Source organism: Meles meles, chromosome 17 (assembly GCF_922984935.1).
Source record: "Meles meles chromosome 17, mMelMel3.1 paternal haplotype, whole genome shotgun sequence".
In the NCBI taxonomy this organism is placed as follows: domain Eukaryota; kingdom Metazoa; phylum Chordata; class Mammalia; order Carnivora; family Mustelidae; genus Meles; species Meles meles.
The window spans coordinates 65,465,060-65,487,361 of NC_060082.1; the positions used below are offsets into that span (position 1 = coordinate 65,465,060).

At 42.0% G+C, this 22,302-nt stretch overlaps 1 protein-coding gene across 6 annotated transcripts in view; it reads right to left on the bottom strand.

The window, feature by feature from the left end:
* DNM3 (dynamin 3) overlaps positions 1–22,302 on the bottom strand; it is a 535,138-nt gene that overhangs the window by 324,032 nt on the left and 188,804 nt on the right. For all 6 annotated transcript variants that reach the window (XM_045982937.1, XM_045982938.1, XM_045982935.1 and 3 more), the window contains exons 5-10: positions 14,924–15,022; positions 14,184–14,344; positions 9,402–9,544; positions 6,287–6,422; positions 3,681–3,748; positions 139–277 (exon numbers count right to left, since the gene is read on the bottom strand). In XM_045982937.1, coding sequence (XP_045838893.1) covers positions 139–277; positions 3,681–3,748; positions 6,287–6,422; positions 9,402–9,544; positions 14,184–14,344; positions 14,924–15,022 — 746 coding nt within the window. The remainder of the gene's footprint in view (positions 1–138; positions 278–3,680; positions 3,749–6,286; positions 6,423–9,401; positions 9,545–14,183; positions 14,345–14,923; positions 15,023–22,302) is intronic.

Sequence of the window (22,302 nt, forward strand, 5' to 3'; positions counted from 1 at the left end):
CACAATCCTTCCCCTTGGGCAAGCATACTACCTTTTACAACGAAGTGAGGGGTCAGGGAAAGAGAGGCATGCAGCAGCGCAGAAAAGATGGGTAAACCAAAAAGTTAATTGTTGGAGAGTTAAATAACTCAAACTTACTTTTTTGGTACACTTCTTGACAGTGTTGATTAATTCTTGTATGACCAGATCTACACTCTTCAAGGAAGGTCCTTTCAGTTTTACGATTTGCTTTTTGACTATCGCTTCAAATGCCATGTCCGGAGTAAACAATCCTGTCCTGAAATATAAGAAAGAAAGCGGGACATTAGATTTTTTTAAATTAAGTAATATCCAATGCTTTTTTGAAAAAGGCTTTCATTGACATGCCACCTAAAGCAAGCATATAATACCCAGGTTTAAAAGTTACACAGTGATTTATTCTACCAACAGTATCATTTGTTATTACAAAGGTACAAATGACAATATTTTCCCTACTACTATTCCATAATAAATTTCATTCTCTAGATGATTAGCATTACCTAAAAACAGTTCCCAAAAGGTTTTCAGGCCTGGAATAATATAACCTGTAACTAATGTTTAACTGTAATTGATCTCATCTCACTGTTTCACAGCAGTAAAAAGCAACGCTACGATAAAAATGATGTCCTAAATTTTCATTTCTATATCTAAAGTATTCCAAAAGCAACCCCCTCTTGTCTTTCACAGAGCAGAAAACAATCCTCATTTTGTCAACACTGAAATAGTAGTGTTCCTGACTACGCAATCTCTTCTTTCCAGGAGAGCTGTATTATAGTGAGCTCAGCGGTTCCCCATGTGCTAGTGGCACATAGAGGTGCTAGAGGCAAAGGAAGACAGTTGAGTGGAACTACCTTGGGACCCAGGATGCCTACATTGTGAGTTTACAAAAATAACGAATGATAGCCAAAATAGGAAGTATCTCTTCACCTGGCGGGAATTAATTCAAATTGGTGTCATAACAATGCTTTTGTCATGCTGGGCAGGAGCTCAGGAAAGCAGGGGTGGTGGGGGGGTGAAAGAGAGAGAGAGAGAGAAAGAGAGAAAGATTAAAAAATAGTGAAAAAGAAGAGATAAAAAGTGAAAAAATGACTACATCTAAATAAAAGGCCAGCGGAGAAAAGCTACCACAAGAGGGACCACGAACCCCAGGTATCCTCGTGCCCTGTTGGTCCCAGACCTTGGGGCTCGATCCTTCCCACCCCTGGGCCCTTCTGCCTCCCTCTTCTCACTTCTTCTTTGATTAACTTTGCTCCTTCACCACTCAATTCTGTGGTGTTTCTTGTAGGAAATTTCTTCCATACTTCCCCTCCAGCAGCTTTATTCTGGTCCCTTCTCGTCATTTACTTCGGTGGCACCCTACACTCTCCTGTCTCTCTAACTGTAGTGATCACACCGTATTGTAACACGCAGTTTCTCCACACCGGACGCAGAATGAAATCCGCACTGTCTGGGCTAACGTTAAAAGTGCCCCCCCCCACCAACCCTAATCTTCCATTTCCGTTATTTGTCTCCTCCCTTTCAGGCACCCCATGTCTCGGCCAAACCCAACCACTGGCCTTTCCACAAACACACTCACTAACATTTTCTGTCTTTGCCTCCGTCCATGAGGTTCACTTCACCCTCCCCACACTTTCAGCCCGTCCAAGTTTCCCACCCGTGCTTCAAAGCCCAGATCAAAAGCAACCACTTCCTCCAGCTCGCCTTCTCCAGTCCCGCCACGGACAAGGTCTTCCTTCTCTGAACCCCAACATCCTAGTGTGCATTGCGGTGGTCTGAGCATGCCCGTCCCATTACTACCCTGGTAGAAAGGTCATTCCTGCATTTATCTTTGCTCGCCCCACAAGGACTGTCTTCCTCCTGTGCTCCTCACTATCACGCAGTGTCTACAGAACAAAGGACGATTAGGTCCGCAGGGGACAAAGATGGCTTCTGTTACTCAAATATCTAACAATCAACCGGAAACAAAACATTTCGTATTAAGCGTCTTTAAGAGCCTAAGCACTCATGCCATGAGTATGTCTTATTCTCAGGACACTGTGCCCTTCTTATCATCTTACAGGCAAATTAATTCCAAAATAATAAATAACAACCCCTCTCTTCTTTTGGTATGCATGTAAATCAGAAATCTTCAGAACGGAATTACTGAGCTTTTGCAATTACATTCAGCAAAAATGTATCTGGTAAGTTCTAAAGCCAAGTAAAAATACTGTATTTTACTTTTACAGTAAAGTAAGTCCATAAAAAATGCTTCCTGACCCAAAAAATGTGATTTGGTGTCACAGCACTCATCAGACAGACATGTTTGAATACCAGCCATGCCCAGCTCAAGAGCAAGACACAGTTTCTATACCGAATGTATCTGAGATTCAGGCGAGACAGAATAGAATTAATAGGGAACTTAGAAATCCGACTGACAGTCAGGAAAAGACTGGATTTGGTTACGGAAGGTTTTCTCCCCTTCACTTTGTGAATGCACGTTTACCTATCCTATCTGCAACGCGCAGAGCAGGCTGCCTAAGTGTGAAAAGGAGAGATTTAAATGTCATAACTCCTCTCACGCGTACACTCAGTGCCAAACTGTGCCCTCCCAAGCTCTGCTCCCAAATCGTCTCATCTTAACCTGTGGCAGAAGGCATGGTACAGTGGCCAACAGACAGGGGACGCCTCCTCCACGGAGATCACCTATGAAGTAGGCAACCTAAGGTCAGTACCTTAAATTCAGGACATTCAATACAAGCTCCATTACATTCTGTACCCGAACTCAAGAAATGTGTGTTTGAAGTTCATTTTTTCCTACCATAAGTGCTTTAAAGAAAGTAAATGAGCACTGGGTGTGAGACACAATGAATCACGGAACCCTACATCAGAAACTAATGATGTACTGTATGGTGACTAACATCACATAATTTAAAAAAAAAAAAAAGTAAATCAGAATAACCCCATTTTATACAAGGGAAAATTCACAAGAATTTCCTCACAAAGGACAAGCTCCCCTCGCAGCCTCGTGGCCCGCTGCTCTCCTGTCCCAACAAAGTGCGCGACTCGCCGCTCCACGAGCCCCTCCGGCACTCCCCATCCATGTGCCTTTGCTCACACTAATCTTTCCACTTCAAGCCCTTTCTCTCATCCTCTCCCCTCAACAATCCCCAGCCTCTCATGTTTCGCACACAGGCACGCGCGTGTAAACACAGCACACCGTCGCCTGTTGAAATCCTTCTTATTCTCTCTACAGGCAAGGTTCAACTCAAAAGTCACCACCTTCATTCATCTTTCCCAATCTCCCTCCCCAACTGCTGCCGAAATTTCTCTGTTGTGTCTCTGGGTGAGGAAGGATTCCTTATGCGCAGGTCAGTCCTCCGTCCCAAAAACGCAAGGCTCTGGAGAACAGGGTCCTGCTCACTAGCAAGTCCCTAACTGTACAGAGCACAGTGCTCTGAGGGCAGGAAGTGTTTCTCCTTCTTTTTTAATTGAAACGGTTTCTTTTGCGAGTATGATAATACGGGAAATTACCATTAAACTCAAGTGAGAGTCTCCTTATTTCTTCTTCCCACCTGCATGCTCTACTCTGCTCCGATGATGAAAGGCTCCTTCACCAGCCACTTATAAACATTAATTTTCTTTTAGTAGCTTGAACCAAGACAAGGAAAATGTGAATCACTTGCCTGATACCATGTATGTTTTTGATTGCGTAGCTTATTTCTCTTCGCAATTCCTTCTCGTTGAACTCCATCTGCAGATACGAAACGAGCCACAGTCATGACACGTAATTCCTTTGACTAACAATATTGTTGACTATTAAAAAACGAGAAGAACTTGACTTCGTTATTAATACATGGATACTCATGTCTTTCCTAACCTAAACCCAGATGGTCAAAACATCTGTTTATATAAAGTTCAAGGCAACACAGAACACTGGGGATTTCTGGGAGTTTTGGTGTAGTGGATTTTACCTCTATTACAGACAGGAGCTCTGTGCATAAAGGATGCCTTCTGGACATCAGTCCGGCCATTCATTTGAAACACACAATTCTCCTTTCTTCTGCTGCATGTAGCAAATGTACTCGGAGACAAAAGGCATAAATAAGAGTATCACCTGACTTGCCGCAGTGGTCCAGCTGTGCTCAGATTAACAAGGGCTGTCTTTTCTCCCGGCCATTTAACCACCTGCATTCAAGGCCTCTTTACGAGAGGAAATTAATAATATTTTACCAATCCAATGCAGGATGGATGACTGCAATAAAATTTCCCAGAAGTTCTAGGTACTTTAAAGCCATTTGGAATTAGGATCAAAATGTCATGGGGCTCAGACCTAAAAGGGTATCAAGGGCGCAACGGGTTCAGCCCCTAACTTCTGAGATCTGGTCTCTCCAGTATCAGCCTCTATGCACCTCCCCTCTCATACTTCGTACTGTAGAACGATTGATTAATTGCTTTAGTTTCCTGCCCACACCCTGTGGGCCACAGCTCAGCTTTTACTGTTCCTCCTTCTTGATCTGGAAAAAGCCCAGGCCCCAACCTCCTCCCCCAAGGCCCTCCTGCTTGATTAGCTGCTCATCCTTCCAAACCCAGCTCAGAAGCCAGGCTCCCTCACGCACTCAGGCTGGGACTCGGGTCCGTAGGCTGTGTTTCCATAGCACCCTGCGCTGAAATTTATCACTTTACTTAGCACATTTTAATAAAACTGTCTGTTTACCCATTTGCCTCCCACACCGAGACATAAGCACCCTCCTCTGTATGTGAAGCAAGGAGCAGAGTCCCTAATACTCCTTGGCCACATAATGGGCAAGCCAACCTAAGCAGAGCCAAAATAAAACTCTCGGCTCATACCTCTACACAAACTCAGCTTTTGCTCAGTTTCCCTCATCTGATAGCCAACAGCCACTAGCATTTGCTGCCGTACAAACCAAAACCTTAGGAGTCATCTATCTTGAATTTTCTTCCTTGCATCCCCCATATCAATCCAAGCCCTACTGACCCACAGACCCAACCACTGTCTCCATCTTCTCTTCTGGGGCATCTTTACTGTGAAGCTAAAGAAGATGACAGTTCAGGGCTTCTCTCTTAACAGAAACACCTTCCAAGACCCTGTGCCTAACTGTGTTTGTAATTTTGCATTCTTCTTCTTTAAGTCCGCCCCTCCCAACGGTATACACTTTAGGGCCCATGGAAAGTGGCCTCACTCCTGTTCTGGCCCTTTTGTTTAACTCTCCTTGTCTCCCTGAATCAACTCTTGCCCCTTTAGGATCCGGTCTGCAGTGTGCTTTTAAAATCATCCACCAAATCAGACCACAACGTTTCTTAAAACTCTCTCCTAACTTCTCGTGAGTATATGTGAACACCTCACCGAACCCGGAAGGCCCTGCATCAACCGGACACCCCGGCTCTGAGTTCACGGCTTACCCTTCTCCCCCGTCACGCGCTCTGCTCCAGCCTCGCCTGCTCTCTACCCACGGTACAGACGCTTGCTGCAGGGCCTCCCCCTCGGCTGCTCACCTTGAACGACCCTCTTCCCCAAGGTCCTCACCCCTGACCTCTTCATGCGATTCTGGTCAAGCTTTCAATATCCGCTACTCAGAGGGACCTAGTCTGAAACGCTCCATCGACAGTGGCTCACGCGGGGCAGCTGGGTGGCACAGACGGTTAAGCATCTGGCCTTTGGTTTCAGCTCCAGTCACGATTTCAGGGTCCTGGGATTAAGCTCCCCATGGGGCTCTGCACTCGGCAGGGAGCCTGCTTGAGACTTTCCCTCTCCCTCTGCCCCTCCCACTCTTGCTGTCCCTCTCTCTCTCTCTCTAACAAATAAACCTTAAAAAAAAAAAAAGAAGTGGTTCACTCAAACCCTCTCCCTAACATTATGTTACATAATAACACTTGATATTTTCTTACTTTGTCTATTTGTAAAATTCTCTGCCTAACCCCACCAGACAGTGCCTCTGTCTTGATCACTGGCACCTAGAAGTTTGGCACAGAATAGGTACTCAAGAAATATTTTCAAATTAATTAGACAACAAATAAACTTCATAGGAACTCAATTAGTATTTGGTGAAATAATCTGAAATGTTGTTAGACCCCATTAAATAAATAAAACCAGAACCATCAGAAGAAAATACTTCTCTCCTAAATTTCATCACCTGAGCATGAAGACTTTTACTCAAAGACCCATCTGAGTCCTGTATCACTCCCATGACATTTTGTGAACGGTTATAGAGAACAGGACATAGAAATGAAATGAAGTGAAAGGGGGAAAAAAATAACATTTGGTACAAACCTTTACTATCTCAAAAGGAAAGCGTTCGTGGAATATACGATTGATTTTAGCCCCTCCCGAGAGCTCCAGGGTATCTACTTGGTCCCCTGACCCTTCGATTCTCTTCTCGAAGTCCACAGCAAACTGCTGAACCATCCTGTAATTGTGAAAGAGAAGTGAATTCAAGTTACAGTTATAAGGCTTTGTATTTCTCATTTTAATTTACTATGTGAGCCCTTAGAATCCTTTTCCTAGTGTTCTTAGTGGCACCTACTGGCAGAATGAACACTGCACGCCATTCAGCACTCAAAAGGGTAATTATATGACATACATGTTATTAGGATTTATTTTAGGCAGTTAATTAAAATACATATCATAAATATCTGTGTCATTCGGTGCATTCTGTCCATTTAATTGAAACCATAAAGTGGTATTTTAAAATATTTCAATTAGGAATTAAAATTAAATAATAAAACTTTACACAGAAGAGTCAAAGTGCTCCTCGGTTCCTATGAGCTCACACTCGCCTCGTGCGTTAACCGCTCCCTCCTTCTCTGCAAGCTTCCCCCCGCCCTGCGCCCAGCATCACAGACAAGCAAACTGGGGACCCCCACCCCCTCTCCAACTAGCTCTAGCCTTGTTTTTCAATGATTTCTCACAACTGGATAATGAAACTCCTTAACCCATCACACAAGATTCTCCGTGGGCTGGCCCTGGATGCTCCGTCTGGCACCGCTCACCCACATTCGCCTTCTAGGCCAACCGGAAAGAAGCCGTCCACAGTCCCCTACGTGCGCCGCGTCTCTGGGCTTCTACACTCGTTTCTGCTCAGAACACATTCTTTCTGCACCTTGCTTCCTTGCCTGGCTAATTCTTATCTGCACTTTGAGACTCATTTCCAGCATTAGTCATTCCAGGAAGCTTCCCATGGTCCTGTCTGCCACCACTCCTCACCGCACCTGGCTCCTTCGGCTCATTTTCCTTGGTCCTCAGGCCTACTTGCAGCACAGCACTTAGGGGGGGTCCAGCACCCTTGTTCCCCTGTCAGCCTCTCTCCGAAGGACGAGCGCCACACATTTTATTTATCCCCCCCTGCCCCTGGCCAATATAGGAGAGGTCCTCAGTAACTTCAACAAAGGAATAAGTTACCTTAAGGTAGTTGGTAAAAACCAAAGAAATAGGTAACAGGGAGAAAAGAACAACCTACTTGCATGTTCGACTGCTAGATGTAGAAATTCTAATTTTGGCATGCGGATACTACTTTCAAATTTGAAAGTCCACAGAAAAAAATGCAAACCGTCTAAGACTCGTATCTTTCATTCTCTTTCATCAAAATCGTGGATGAATGACAACCGCAAATTAGGGCAAAAAATCCAGAACACAATTTGATGTAGCTATGTTTATGCATACACCCGTGTTCATCTCATTTTTAACCACCTGAGAAGGTATATGCATGAGAAAGCACCGAAACACTGGGAAATCTTAGGAAATTTACCTCCAGCCTACACTCCAGCCCCCTGCCCCACTGAAACGAGCTGCGAACAATCTCTCATTATTCTCTTGTCCTCCTCTTCTGCCTGACACCCTCTGCCCATACATTAGGTTCTCCTTAAAGTACCTTTTCCTCTGTGAACTCACAACGTTCCTCACCTGTAACTGCTTCCTCATCTGGGCTCCAACAACAGTTTACACTTACCGGAAACATAGCATTTATCAGATTTTAACCCAGTTAGTTGCTTATGTATCTGTCTCCCTTGCTCTACTGTGGCCTCTTCTTGAGGACAAAAGTCTTAGTCGTCGTTGAATCGCCAGTAGATAGCACAGAGTCAGACACCAAGTCGAACACAAAGAGAAGAGAGGAAGGCAAGAAGGGAGGCAGGCAGAAAGGAGGGAAGAAAGAAAAAAGAAAAGGTCTGAAGGAGAGAGGAAGGAGCTGATCAGCCCCCTGCTAGGGAAGAATCCAGATGTGGAAAATTCTGTAATTTGAATCCAATGGAGTCACAGAGGCAAGCCTAGTATTTGTAAGGAGAGTAGTTTCAGTTGGATGTTATGATCATGACCTAGGGCCTAAAGAGAACTCGCTTTCTTTTCTCTGTAACTTGAAGAGTTTTTATAGGAGCTTAACCAAAGCCAAGAATAAAAAGGAAAAGATAAACTAGGAAAGAGTTGAATCCAAGAAAAAAACCTTTCCTCTGTATGATTCTATATTTTTAAATGGGAAACATAAGCTTTACATTGGATTTTTACTTAAATAATTTGAGTATTTAGAAATAGCTCCACAAAGAAAGGAATTTTGTCATGTATTTTGAACACCAAATTCAGGGCATCTTGATGCAAGGCTGCACAGGAAGAAAGGGACCGTAAGAGATGGGAAGCATCATCTTTGGAAAAGGACTTAGGGTGTCCCAGCATATCAGCTGGGCAGAGGGACTGCGGTAAGTGGCGGTGCGGGGATGAAAGGGCAGATGAGGCTGGGAGGGGCCGGAAAGTGGAAGAAAGATCAAAGACAGAGGAGCTGGCAGTTCTCTACCAGCTCTGCAGTCCGCCCCAGACCTCTCAGGAGTAAAAAGATACTTGGCAGTTCTCCCATTTGTGTTTTTAAAGAGCTACATTAAAATCATTACCAAAAAGGGTAAAAGATACCTAAACGTGGCTTTACTGTCCATACTTTAATTATTAAAGCCTTGGGTCTCATTCCACTGAAAAATGTACACAGCTAAATGACGTGAAATAACAGACGTAAGAAGAGAGTAAGTGCGAACGACATCGGTAGAAACAGTTGTACAAGACAGACAACATTTTCAACAAGAGCTTTGTCCACTTCTAAAGACTAAGGGCAAACATCCTGCTGAGTTATCACTATGGGTTTGACTCATTTACGGAATCCAATGATACAAGCACAAGGAAACTGGGCATGGGGTTGGATAGTTGGTTCAATCTAGATAACAGAGTAAGATGAACAATGATTCTTCAAGAACATGAAAGCCTCGAGGCTGCTATATAACACACAAAGTCTTGTACACCTTACTTGCTTCTTCTGTTAAACCTAGAAAACAGCACGACGAAGAGACGGAGGCAAAGCCAACGGAAGAATTAGCTTCAAGCGCTGAGCAAGGGGAGGGCAAGGCGGACTCACTGCAGCAATGCCTTGGTCTTCCTGGTGGGGTCTTCCGGCTTGAAGTGCTTGTAGGCTTCCACTTCATGCTCGATGGAGAGCAGCTGTCCCTGCAGTTTGTTCCTGAAGTTTGGGAGGGTGTCCCGAATGTGGTTGGTGAGTTGCTAAATAAAACAAAACAGAATCGTATCCATATAACAGATTAAAGATTAACTCACGAGACAAAAATTGACCTTCCTTGTTTTCCTAATCGTTTAAAACTGAGAAATCATACACGTACACATATTTGAGAATGACGATGTAGGTAAATCATGAGAAGGAACTCCAGCTCTCTCCTGGCCTTAAGGAGATGTTCAAAACTCCTTCAAACGGAGCCCGTTGCTTGGGCTACTTCTTCATGCCGCGCTGGAAATACCCTATCCAAATGCACTGACGTTATCAGAGGCTGCTTAACACTAGAGGAGGGACGGAGTTATCCAATTACCTAGATTGCAGAAGGGAGCCTTGGCTTAGGATGCGGTTAGAAATGCAGAAGCTGGAGTTACAGGCGCTGCTGGACGTTTCGGGACCCGAAACTAGCAGAACTTGTAGGTACGTGGCACCTGCTCATGTCCCGTCCATTCTGCAGCTCAGACAAGAGCTTCCGCTTGCCCCGCCTCTCGGCCTCAGTCCAGCGGTGGTGGCTCACTGGCTTACGCCTTCAGGAGGGTGCGCTCGAAAGCTCCCTGACCAGCAAAGGAAAGCTCACTCTCTCGCCCTCTCTGTTGGACATCTTTACTTTACCATCTACTTGGCAATTCCCCTGAGATAGTCTGCCGGCACGTCAAGCTCAGCAGGATGAAAAATTCTCCAAGAGACTGTCTATGAGTACATGCCTAATTAAGAACAAAGGTGGATATAAACCCAGATTGGCTCACTCTCTGCCCTACGTTCTTTCTATCACAACGCAGTTAAACAAAAGTCTGAATTAAAAGAGAAAAAGAAATGGGCGCCTGGGTGGCTCAGTGGGTTAAGCCTCTGCCTTCGGCTCAGGTCATGATCTCAGGGTCCTGGGATCGAGCCCCGCATCGGGCTCTCTGTTTAGTGGGGAGCCTGCTTCCCTTCCTCTCTCTCTGCCTGCCTCTCTGCCTACTTGTGATCTCTCTCTCTCTGTGTCAAATAAATTAAATCTTTAAAAAAGAGAGGGAGAGAAAGAAAGAATAAAAAAGATAATCTTCCTAAACTGGTTAAGGCATAAACTTGAATCCAAAGAAGGAGAATAAACTTCACAAAAATACATGAAAAGGAACCATAAGTTAAAAGGGGAATAAAAACCCAGACTGACTGCAGAAATCATTCTAAATCACTTTTATGTTTACTGGAGGTTACGTGACTATATCCATTCACTACAGTTATTTAAATGTTAATCGTTCACAACTCTATTAGACCTTTGTCCACAGTTATGACTTATGTTACTTCCCAGCATGCCGTTGTTACGGCTCTGAAGCAGGAAACAAAAGCCTGGAGAGAACGGCATTCCCAGCATCAACCTCACAAACCCCCAAGTCAAAGAGCAACAGTGACCATGAGAAACCAGCAGCTGCCTATCTGCCATGTGAGTGGTAAATGATAAAAACACGTGGTTTCCACCTTTTGCTTCTCAGATACCTCAACAGCAAAAGCAACACTGTGGGCCACTCTTGGCGTTCTGAAACAGTTCTTTCCTTGGCTTTTGTTAGCCTAGTTCCTCTCATTTTTCTCCTAACCTTTTGGATATACCTTCTAGATCTCCTTTGCCAAGCCACCCCCCTCCACCAGACCTGTAAATAACAATATTCCTTGAATCTGAGTCTTAACCTTCTTCTTGGTTCACTCTCTATTCCTCCTAAAGTAACCTTATTCCACTCATGGCTTTAATAAATATTCAAATGCCTGTGGCTACCAATGTGTTATCTACATACGAGACTTCTAATCCTTCCAGCAGGAACACGTATTAGACCATGGACTTGACTCCTCTTAGATGTGCCAAGGAAACCTCAACCTCAGCAAGTCTGAAATCAAACACCTAATCCTGCTTTCGGGGTTCTCCATCTCGGTGACTTCATAACAATATGGGAACTTGGAATGTATCCTTGACTTCACGTCTCCATCACCCACCAGAGTTAATAATCTACTACCAAGTTTTTTATTTTTCCTAAACATTTCTCAATTCTGGTTTTTTTCATCTTCACTGGCCCTAATCAAGACCAAGCTACCATCATTTCCTTTGACTCTTAATTTCTCATGTCTAATCTTCTTATCTGGAACCACCATGATCATTTTTTTTTAAAGATTTTATTTATTTACTTGACAGACAGAGATCACAAGTAGGCAAAGAGGCAGGCAGAGAGAGACAGAGGAAGCAGGCTCCCTGACGAGCAGAGAGCCCGATGCGGGGCTCGATCTCAGGACCCTGGGATCATGACCTGAGCCAAAGGCAGAGGCTTTAACCCACTGAGCCCCCCAGGCGCCCCGCCATGATCATTTTTAATCCACAGCTATGATTGTGTAACTCCCTACTCAGATGCTTTAAATGACTCACTCCCCACTACTCTTAGGATAAGAACAAAAATCTTTAACTTGCCTACAAATATTACAAGATCCAGCCTCTGCCTACTTCTCCAAATTCATCTCATATCTCACTCCCTTATTCTCTGCCCTCTAGGCATCATGACTCAAAAATGTCATGTTCTATTCCAGTTTTCTCCATAGAAACTGTCCCTCAGGGCCAGAGGTATCGGTGCACATTGAATCGACCATGAAAGTACCCTAGTTTCAAACAGTATGAGATCCCTGAAGCAATAAAAAAGAAACTGATTATCCAAGAAACGAGAGATCTTCAGTACAAAATCCATTCAGTTTTCAGTCAACCAGAATCCAATCATGTCATAATTTAGGGGTCATTTATATAACCAAATGGCCAGTCGCATTCTTTCTACTTTTCTAGTATTCACAACCTAATTTATTTCCAACTTTATCTCCTAATCATCTTAGTGATTTTTCTCTAAGAATTTTTCAGTTTGTGTTTTTCTTAGGCCTATACAGGCATGAAAGCAGTAATCTATAAAACTACACATATTGGTAGAATATTACGGTCTTTGTGTGGCAAACCAATGTTCCTTCTCTAAAATATATTCATGTTTGTGAAAGGACACAACCATAGCACCACGTCATGGCTTTTAAATACTCATCTACCCTTAATTAAAAAGAACAAACTTGGAGGGTGTGTGCTCGGGTGAGTGCTGTGAAGTGTGTAAACCTGGCGATTCACAGACCTGTACCCCTGGGGCCAATAATACATTATATGTTAATAAAAAATTATAAAAAAAATAAAAAAATAAAAAATTATAAACAAATAAAGAAAGAAAAGAAAAGGAAAAAAAGAACAAACTTTACATGAGTCTGAGTTATGTCACTTAAAATAGAAGTATACCCCTGCTTTCTTATTTTCTAAAACTTCTTCAATTGTTCTGCCTAAAGGGTCAGGTCCAATGTCGCAACTATGTTGTTCGTCTCTACTGATACCTTCTAGGAGCAAACAATCAGGACATTCAATATCGATCTGATTGGTTGACTGTTAAAGTTTATAAATAAAAGTTAAAGCACATCTTGTGATTCTATTTGTGAGAAAAGCTGTTCGCCACGTGAGTCAATATGATCACAACTCAGGGAGCGGCCCGGCATACCCTGAGGATGATGCTTAACTTCCCTAGGAGATGGAAAATATGTAGCCAAGTAAGCGCACTGGGGTTTTATTCAAGAAGGGTGTAAGTGCACGGAAGGTGGGAAGATGGAGGCCCAGGTCTATCCGCGTGGGGAAAGGGGTTAGCCGGAAAAACTTAGATGAATGGAGACCAATGACTGCTTATAAGGCTGCATTATTTTCAAAAATTTAAATGAAGGAACAAATTGATCCTAATCAAAACCATAAAGAAATTTTAAAAAGAAATCTAACCTAACCATTACAGATTGACATTTTCAAAACAGATCCCAAGAAGTCAACCTTTCAGAGATGTACAACGATAATTTCTTTTTTTAAAAGATTTTTATTTATTTGAACGCGCGCGCGAGAGAGAGAGAGAGAGGGAGAGAGAGAGAAAGAGACAGCTAGAGACAGAACACAAGCAGGAGGAATAGGAGAGGGAGAAGCAGGCTCCCCGTTGAGCAGGGAGCCCGACTCAGGGCTCGATCCCAGGACCCTGGGATCACAACCCAAGCCAAAGGCAGACACTTAGCAACCAGGCCACCCAGTCGCCCCTAATTACTTTCTTTCTTCTTTTTTTTTTAATGATTTTTTAAAAGATTTTATTTATTTATTTGACAGTCAGAGATCACAAGTAGGCAGAGGCAGGCAGAGAAAGAGAGAGGGAGGCAGTCTCCTCGCTGAGCAGAGAGCCCCATGCGGGGTTTGATCCCAGGACCCTGGGATCATGACCTGAGCCGAAGGCAGATGCTTTAACCCACTGAGCCACCCAGGTGCCCTTAATTTCTTAGATGACTATATCTTATGAGTAAAATGGGTGCTGATACATATACCCTTATTCACTGTTCTTAAAGAAGTGTATTTCTGCTCTGAGCAGTGTACTTTCAGTAACATTAAATAGATTCTGCTCCCTGAGAATAGTAACAGTGTGCAACTAAGTACTCATATTCACTTTTTAATTCCTATCATTTAAGCAGAATGTCTTAATTTGGAAACAACTAATATTAAAATGAGACATATGAATTCCAACAGTCCCTTCCATATTTCATAATTGTTCCTGTTGCTTGAGAAAACGTCTTTACCTGATTAAGGACCTTCTGCAGGTGTGGGGTCCCCATCCGATCAGCAATATGTCTGTAAGCCGGGTGCGAGAGAAAAAACTTCCTTTCGGCCAACATGGCAGCCTTAATGTCCTTCTTCCCATCTATATCCTTCTGGCTTCTGTTGACCACGCCCACATAACCTGAAACGGAGCACATACAATGTGGTTTGGGACACTTGTTCATTCTGGGGAGATTTCAAGGCTCTCAAACAGGCTGAGAAGAAAAGTAAAATTATTTGTAAGGGCTGAAGAACTGAACCCTTTACAAAACTCAGTGTGAGACGTCAGTATTTAACAAAGGCTGGCTGAGTGGCTAATGACACTTTGTTAACAGTAACACAATAATGTCTTTTGCCCTTAAAAGCTCTGTGCACTTTAATACAGTGTGTCCCTTTGCAGTATTGTTATATGGTGGGCAGTAAATAAGTCACCCTTGGCACAGCACAGGGTACACTCATGCAGCCTATGATGCGGATTTATACCCTCCTTCAAACTCCTTCCTTTTCCTCTTTTCTTATTCCTGTTAATTTCAGGAGGAGTTCTCCCTTTGGATCATTTTTGATATATCATTTGGGAACATTATGCCATTCCCCAAAAAGTGTAATTAATCATAAATACATTCCCTACATCTGTGAAGGCATAAAACCCAGCTCCCCATCAGTTTCCCGATTGTCTCTCTGCCACGTCATCAAAGGAGCCGTACGGGATGCGATACGTTACCCCTGCGGAGAGGCAGCAGCTTATTCTCTAGAACGTCCCTGGCATCTGTTCCTTCATCCATAAGATCCAGTTTGGTGATGACGCCGATGGTTCTCAACCCTGCATCAGAAACAAGCTCAGCATTACATAGCTTGTAGACGACGAACCAGTTTTAGAGACACACACGTCCCAATGCTAAATGCAGGCACTCATATTTCTGTCATTTTCCTCTCTGTCTTACTTTGTTTTCTAGTCCACTGCTAGCCCTGTCTGGTGGACTCTGACGGGGTGAGAAGGAGAGTTGTATCATCCATAAGGTGACTTTCACTTCCGGAGAGAAAATAACAAATAGGTGTATCACCACCATAATTCTAAACACATGCATTTATTTTTGTACCACATGTACATGGAAATTATACACGTTACATTTTCCTCCAAGGTACTGGACACAATGTGGGTGCTTTAATTTTTTTATGTATTACCTTATTGTAAATAAATAAACAAGCAAGACCAATGAAGAGAGTATATCATAAACCAAAGCTTATTATTGATTCAGTTCTAAGCCCTTGACAAACAAATAAGAAGAAGAAACTTAGGGGGCGCCTGGGTGGCTCAGTGGATTAAGCTGCTGCCTTCGGCTCAGGTCATGATCTCAAGGTCCTGGGATCGAGCCCCGCATCGGGCTCTCTGCTCCGCGGGGAGCCTGCTTCCTCCTCTCTCTCTGCCTCTCTCTCTGCCTGCGTCTCTACCTACTTGTGATCTCTCTCTGTCAAATAAATAAATAAAATCTTTAAAAAAAAAAAAAAGAAGAAGAAACTTAGGCATATGATAGTGTCATCCCCAAAAATAAAAGTTTCAAGTCTCACAGCATTCACTGTTCATTAGAAAAAGATAAATGACTTAATGGAAAGAAGATCAAATGAAGAATCCTGGTGCTTGGATTCTAGTCTTGAGGCAAGTCACTTAACCCTCTTTCTCTGGGTCTCAGTTTTCCTATCTGTAATAAAAAGAGTTGGAGACCATAATCACCAAGGTACCTTTCAGTAATAAAACTATATAAAGACCCAGACATTTTATGTAACATATCAGATACCTCGCCTTTGTCCACTGTTTTCTGTATAGATGAAATGAACAATAGTTGCCTAGTGATTCATATTTTTAAGTGCATTTCTTTGGGCATGATAAATTAAATACACACCTTTATCTTTTTACCTGAAACCAGTCTAAAATGGCGAATATTTGTTAGGCCAGCTATGGTTTTTGCATGCTTTATGTCTCTTAAATCATTTGCTCTTAAAAAGGACTCCAACTATTTTTTTTTAAGATGAGAAAACTGAGGCAGCAAGAGAAATTAAGTAGTTTTCCCAGGGTCATTCAAGGGGTGAGTCTAGGCGTCCAGAGCCCATGGTTTTAACCAATATACGGCTTCTTGCAATACAACGAGTTTTAAAAATAAAAAAGGTTTAAATCAAGAAAGCCAAAGAAAATGGGAGGACGGAAGAAAAACGCTGAGAGTGTAAGCTCAGCAGGATAACTGCCCACTAAACTGATAGACTAGAGAGAGAGGAAAGCTGCATTCAAGAAAGCCAACAACCGAAACCCAGAAGCTGGGTCATTTCCATCAGGGACACCAATAGCTCTGACAATAATGGGCGGTAGTGGGGGCAGTTGAGGCTGACCGCTGCGTGAAAGCAGTGAGATTCCATGGATAACGTAGCTAGGAGCTGCCCCGGCTCAACCTGGCAGGAGAGCACACGGTCTATTCTCTGGAAACACGGAACTATGCAAAACTGCCCTAATGGGCACCTGGCCCAGCTAGAGGGCATCAGGTATTAAAAGAGGGTGTAGATGCCAGTACGAGGCCAGAAGAAGAGTCAGTATCTATTTGAATGAGAAGACACAGATTACTGGAGAGATATATTTCCCCACTAAGAAAACAAAAAAATGAAAGTACCAGAACACCTAATGCCTAAGATTTTTGAAGGTATTAAGAAATTTCAACTCCTAGAGGAGAGGTTGGAAATGCATTGGTGATGGATATTTAGAAGATTATGCAAACAAACAAAAAGACAAGCTATCAACCTCAAAGACGGCAATATCATGTAAGAAAGGAAATGTAATCAGAATTTACACAGGGCTCAGCTGCAAATGATATTTTCAGAATTATAAATATTTAAATATAATATAACTATATTAGTAGAATACAGGAGGGTCCGTGTATATATGTAAGGTTAGTATATGTGGCTATGGGAGAGAGAAGACAGCTAAATTCTTCTCTATAGTAGGAAGTCAAAAGTGACAATCTAAAAATAAAAAATCAAGAAATAGTAGTATGAACAGTTTACATAGAAATATGAAGGTAAACACCAAAAGAAAGCTGAAAGTGATAGCCTCTGGGAATCAGTAATCAAGAGTCAGGAGGAATGGGCTAGGGACAGATAGTTTTTGTTAAAAGCCTTTGGGACTGGGGCACCTGGGTGGCTCAGTGGGTTAAAGCCTCTGCCTTAGGCTCAGATCATGATCTCAGGGTCCTGGAATCGAGCCCCGCATCGGGCTCTCTGCTCGGCAGGAAGCCGGCTTCCTCCCCCTCTGCCTGCTTCTCTGCCTACTTGTGATCTCTGTCTGTCAAATATATAAATAAAATCTTAAAAAAAAAACAAAAACCAAAAACCAAAATGTTATTTTCAATTAAAGGTCTAATGTAAATCATGTGGGCTCTCTGCTCGGCAGGGAGCCTGCTTCTTTCTCTCTCTCTGCCTGTCTCTCTGCCTACTTGTGATCTCTGTCAAATAAATAAATAAAATCTTTAAAAAAAAGAAAGAAAGAAAAGCCTTTGGGACTGATTTTTAAGCTGTGTATGTTTATAATATTAATAAAAATAAAAGTTAAGTTTTAGAAGTATTTTCTTTACTACTTCTTTATTTCTACAAAGGCAGAGAAATCTGTGCTTGATGGTATACCAGAAATAGCAAAGGAGATTATTTTCTTCTCATGTTAATTATACAAATAGGCAGCTTTTTAAAATAATCAGTGAACTCCTGCTGGCATACTGGAGACCTACACTGACAAATCTCAAAAAGCCATTGCCTCAGTGATTCAAAGGAAACATGTTTTAAAAGCACTTCACTAGTAACCGAGAGACTCAGATAAAGATAATAATAGAGACCACGTATTGAGTGCTGACTAGGTACTGGGAATAGACTTGAAACAACTCTATGAGATGGGTACTGCTATTTTCTCAATTACGCGGGTCAGAAAAATGAGATTTAGAGAGGAAAACATGCTTCCCAAAAGCTCACAGCCTGTAGGGTGTGGAATCCAGGCAACCTAATTCCATTTTTAATCCCTATATGTTTCTGCCACCCAGTCTCAGCTAGATTCGACAAGAGATGAATCTGTTATCTGGCAAGTCAGTTACATCATCTAGGCCTGCTGATCCACACATGGAACCAAAAGATTAACTGGATGTCTCTTTCGAGTCCAGAATTCTGAAAAAGAAAACAACTTCCAGATTTAGAAGAGGTTATATACAATAATAAGTAAAGAGTAATTTAATGAAATTCTTGTCCTCCAACTAAAAGGAAAATAAAAATAAATTAAGAGCTAATAAATAATGTGTGATACTGTGTTTCGATTGTTTCTTAGTAAAGAATGACCATAATGATGAGTGCTGATGAATCCCAACAACGACCTTGAAAAGACACATAAGGCACTTCCAAACTGATTCTGACAGCACAGAAACTAACAGTACTCACTCAAGGATCAGACTGTTTGGGTTCAAACCCATCAGTACCCCTTGTTAGTTCCAAGACATTAGTTTCCTCACCAGGGGATGACAGGGTGGCTCAGTGGGTTAAGCCTCTGCCATTGGCTCAGGTCATGATCCCAGGTCCTGGGATGGAGACCCACATTGGGCTCCTTGCTCAGCGGGGAACTTACTTCTCCCTCTGTCTGTCATTCCCGGTGCTTGTGCATTTTCTCTCTCTCTCTCTGACAACTAAAAAAATAAAATCTTTAATTTCCTCATCAGGTGTAACCACAATCAATAGGGTAATCATCGTCACAGTTTATATTTGATGTCTGGGATAATTATTAATTGCATCCTCTTTAACTCTCGAAAGACTTCCAACAGAAGAATAAGTTATATGTTCACTTTAATTCATCGATACAATGAGAAAATAATAAGCCTATGTTTTAAAATTAAATAACACAACTTCCACTTTCTAGTGTAACATGTAACAAGAGTTGAAGTTGCCCATGTCTTAACAAGTGGACAACTGAAAAATCAACAATCCTTCTTAGATTCTTCAAAGAAGTATGGTTACAGGACAAACCACTGCTCCCCAAATTTGGATAGGCAGATAGATAAATTCAGAGAATCACAATTTATGAAAGCCGAAACACACAAGCAGGCATTCCTATGGGAACCAGTGCCTGAGCAGGAAATTCTAAACTGTAACTGATGAATTTCTAGAAACTCAGTAAATTAAAAAGTCTAGGAGGTCCAAGTCATAGGGAGCATCCATTTTCTTATGGGTTTGGTCTACAGGAGCTCACCCAGGTTCTCACAGTGAATATCTTAGAAAAAAAATCCCTTTGTGCCTCAGACAGGGGGAGAAAAAAAACAACCTGATTTAAAAATGAGTGAAACATCTGGACTGGTACCTCACTAAAAAAGATGTACAGATGGTTAAGTATGTATATGAAAAGGTGTTCCAGGGGTGCCTGGGTGGCTCAGTGGGTTAAAGCCTCTGCCTTCGGTTCAAGTCATGATCCCAGGGTCCTGGGATCCAGCCCTGCAATGGGCTCTCCGCTCAGCGGGGAGCCTGCTTCCCTTCCTCTCTCTCTCTGCCTGCCTTTCTGCCTACTTGTGATCTCTGTCAAATAAATAAAATCTTAAAAAAAAAAAGGTGTTCCACATCATTGTTCAATAGGGAACTGCAAATTTAAATAATAGTGAGCTATCACTGAACACCTATTAAAATTGCCAAAATCCAAAACTGACAACATCAAAAACAGCAAGGTTATGGAGTACCAAGAAGACCCATTCATTGTTACTGAGAATGCAAAATAGTACAGACATTTTGGAAAATAGTTTCTTACAAAATTAAATATACCCTTACCATGTGACGTAGTTTATTGTACTCTTTGGTATTTACTTAAAGGAACTGAAAACATATCACACAAAATTTGCACACAGATGTTTACAGCAGATTTACTTATAATTGCCCAAACTGGGAAGCAACCAAGATGTCCTTCTTTACATAAACTATCAAATAAAACTGCAGCACAACCGGACAATGGAACATTAATCAGTGCTGAAAAGAAACGAGCTATCAAGCCATAAAAAGACTGGGAGGAACTTTAAATTCATATTGCTAAGTGAAAGAGGTCAATCTGAAAAAGCTACAAAATTTATTCTAGAAAAGGCAAAACGCAAAACACAATAAATGGAGACAGTAAAAAGCTTAGTGGTTCCCAGGGGTTAGGGGAGGCAAGGATAGAAAGGTGGAGTGCAGGGGCACCTGGGTGGCTCAGTGGGTTAAAGCCTCTGCCTTCTGCTCGGGTCATGATCCCAGGACCCTGGGATCGAGCCTGGCATCGGGCTCTCTGCTCAGCAGAGAGCCTGCTTCCTCCTCTCTCTCTGCCTGCTTCTCTGCCTACTTGGGATCTCTGTCAAATGAATAAATAAAATCTTAAAAAAAAAAAGGTGGAGTACAGAGCATTTTTAGGACAGGGAAAACTCTTCTATGTGGTATCACTATGGTGGATACATAACATTCTACATCTGTCAAAACCCATAGAATGTATATCACCAAGAGAGAACCCTAATGTCAACTATGAACTTTGAGTAATAGTGATACATCAGTTCTAGGTTCATTGATTATAAAAAATGTACCACTCTGGTGTGGGATGTTAATAGTTGGGGAAGTTGTGCATGTGGGGTTGGAATGTATATGGGAACCCTCTGTACTTTCCACTTAAACTAGCTCTAAAAAATTAAAATCTATTAATTAAAGACAATTAAATAACATTACACATGTAAAGTACTTGGCACATTAAGAACACCCAGTAAATGAACGTTACGATCTCACTAGCTTTGATTCTCACGCCTCCCACTCTACTCCAATCCTAAACCCCAGTCACGCCCAACATGTTGCACTTCGCCATGTGATCATGCTTTCTGGGGCTCCTCATCTTTGTAACAATGCTGCTCAACTCTAAATATCCTTTCCGTCCCCCCCTTTTTTTAATCAACTCAGACTCATTCTTCCTTTTTTTCATTTTATTTTCATCATGACAAGTATACTCTTTAATACCCATACCCTATTTCACTCCTCCCTCCACCCACCTTCCCTCTGGAAACCATGTTTGTTTTCTAGAGATAAGAGTCTGGTTCTTGGTTTCTCTCTCTCTCTTTTTCCTTTGCTCCTTTGTTTTGTTCCTTAAATTCCACATATGAGTGTGATTGTATGGCATTTGTCTTTCTCTGACGGACTTAAATCACTCGACATTATACGCTACCTCTATCCATGTTATTACAAGTGTCAAGATTGCATTCCTTTTTATAACTGGTTACTACCCCATTGTATATATTGTATATATACATTGTATACATTGTATATATACACCACATCTTTATCCATTCATCTATCAGTGGACACTTGGGTTGCTTCCATAGTTTAGCTCTTGGAAATAATGCCACAAAAAATACAGGGCTGCATGTATCCCTTTAAAGTAGTGTTTTCATCTTTTGGGAGGATAAGTACTGAGTAGTGAAATTACTATATCTTAGCGTGGTTCTATTTTTTATTTTTTTGAGGAAAATTTATGCTGTTTTTCACAGTGGCTGCACCAGTTTGTATTCCCAGCAACAGTGCACAGGAGTTCTTTTTCTCTACATCCTCATTGACGCTTGTTTCTTCTTTGTGATTTTAGCCATTCTGACAGGTGTGACGTGATAACTCATTGTAATTTTCATTCCCTGATGATGAATGATGTTGAATATCTTTTCCTGTGTCTGATGGCCATTTGTATATCTCCTTTGGAGAACTGTCTGTTCCTGGCTTTTGTCCATTTTTTAATTGGATTATTTGTTTTCTGGATATTGAGTTGTATCAGTTCTTTATATATTTTGGATACTAACCCTTTATCAGATATGTCATTTGCAAATATCCTCTCCCATTCACTAGCCTTATTTTTAGTTTTGTTGATTATTTCCTTTGCTGTGCAGACATTTTATTTTGATATAGTCCTAAGAGTTTATTTTTGTTTTTATATCCCTTGCCTCAGGAGACATATCAAAAATTTTGCTACAGTCAATGTCAGAGAGATTACTGCCTGTGCTCCCTTCAAGGACTTTTATGGTTTCAAGTCTTTAAATCTTTTGTAATTTATTT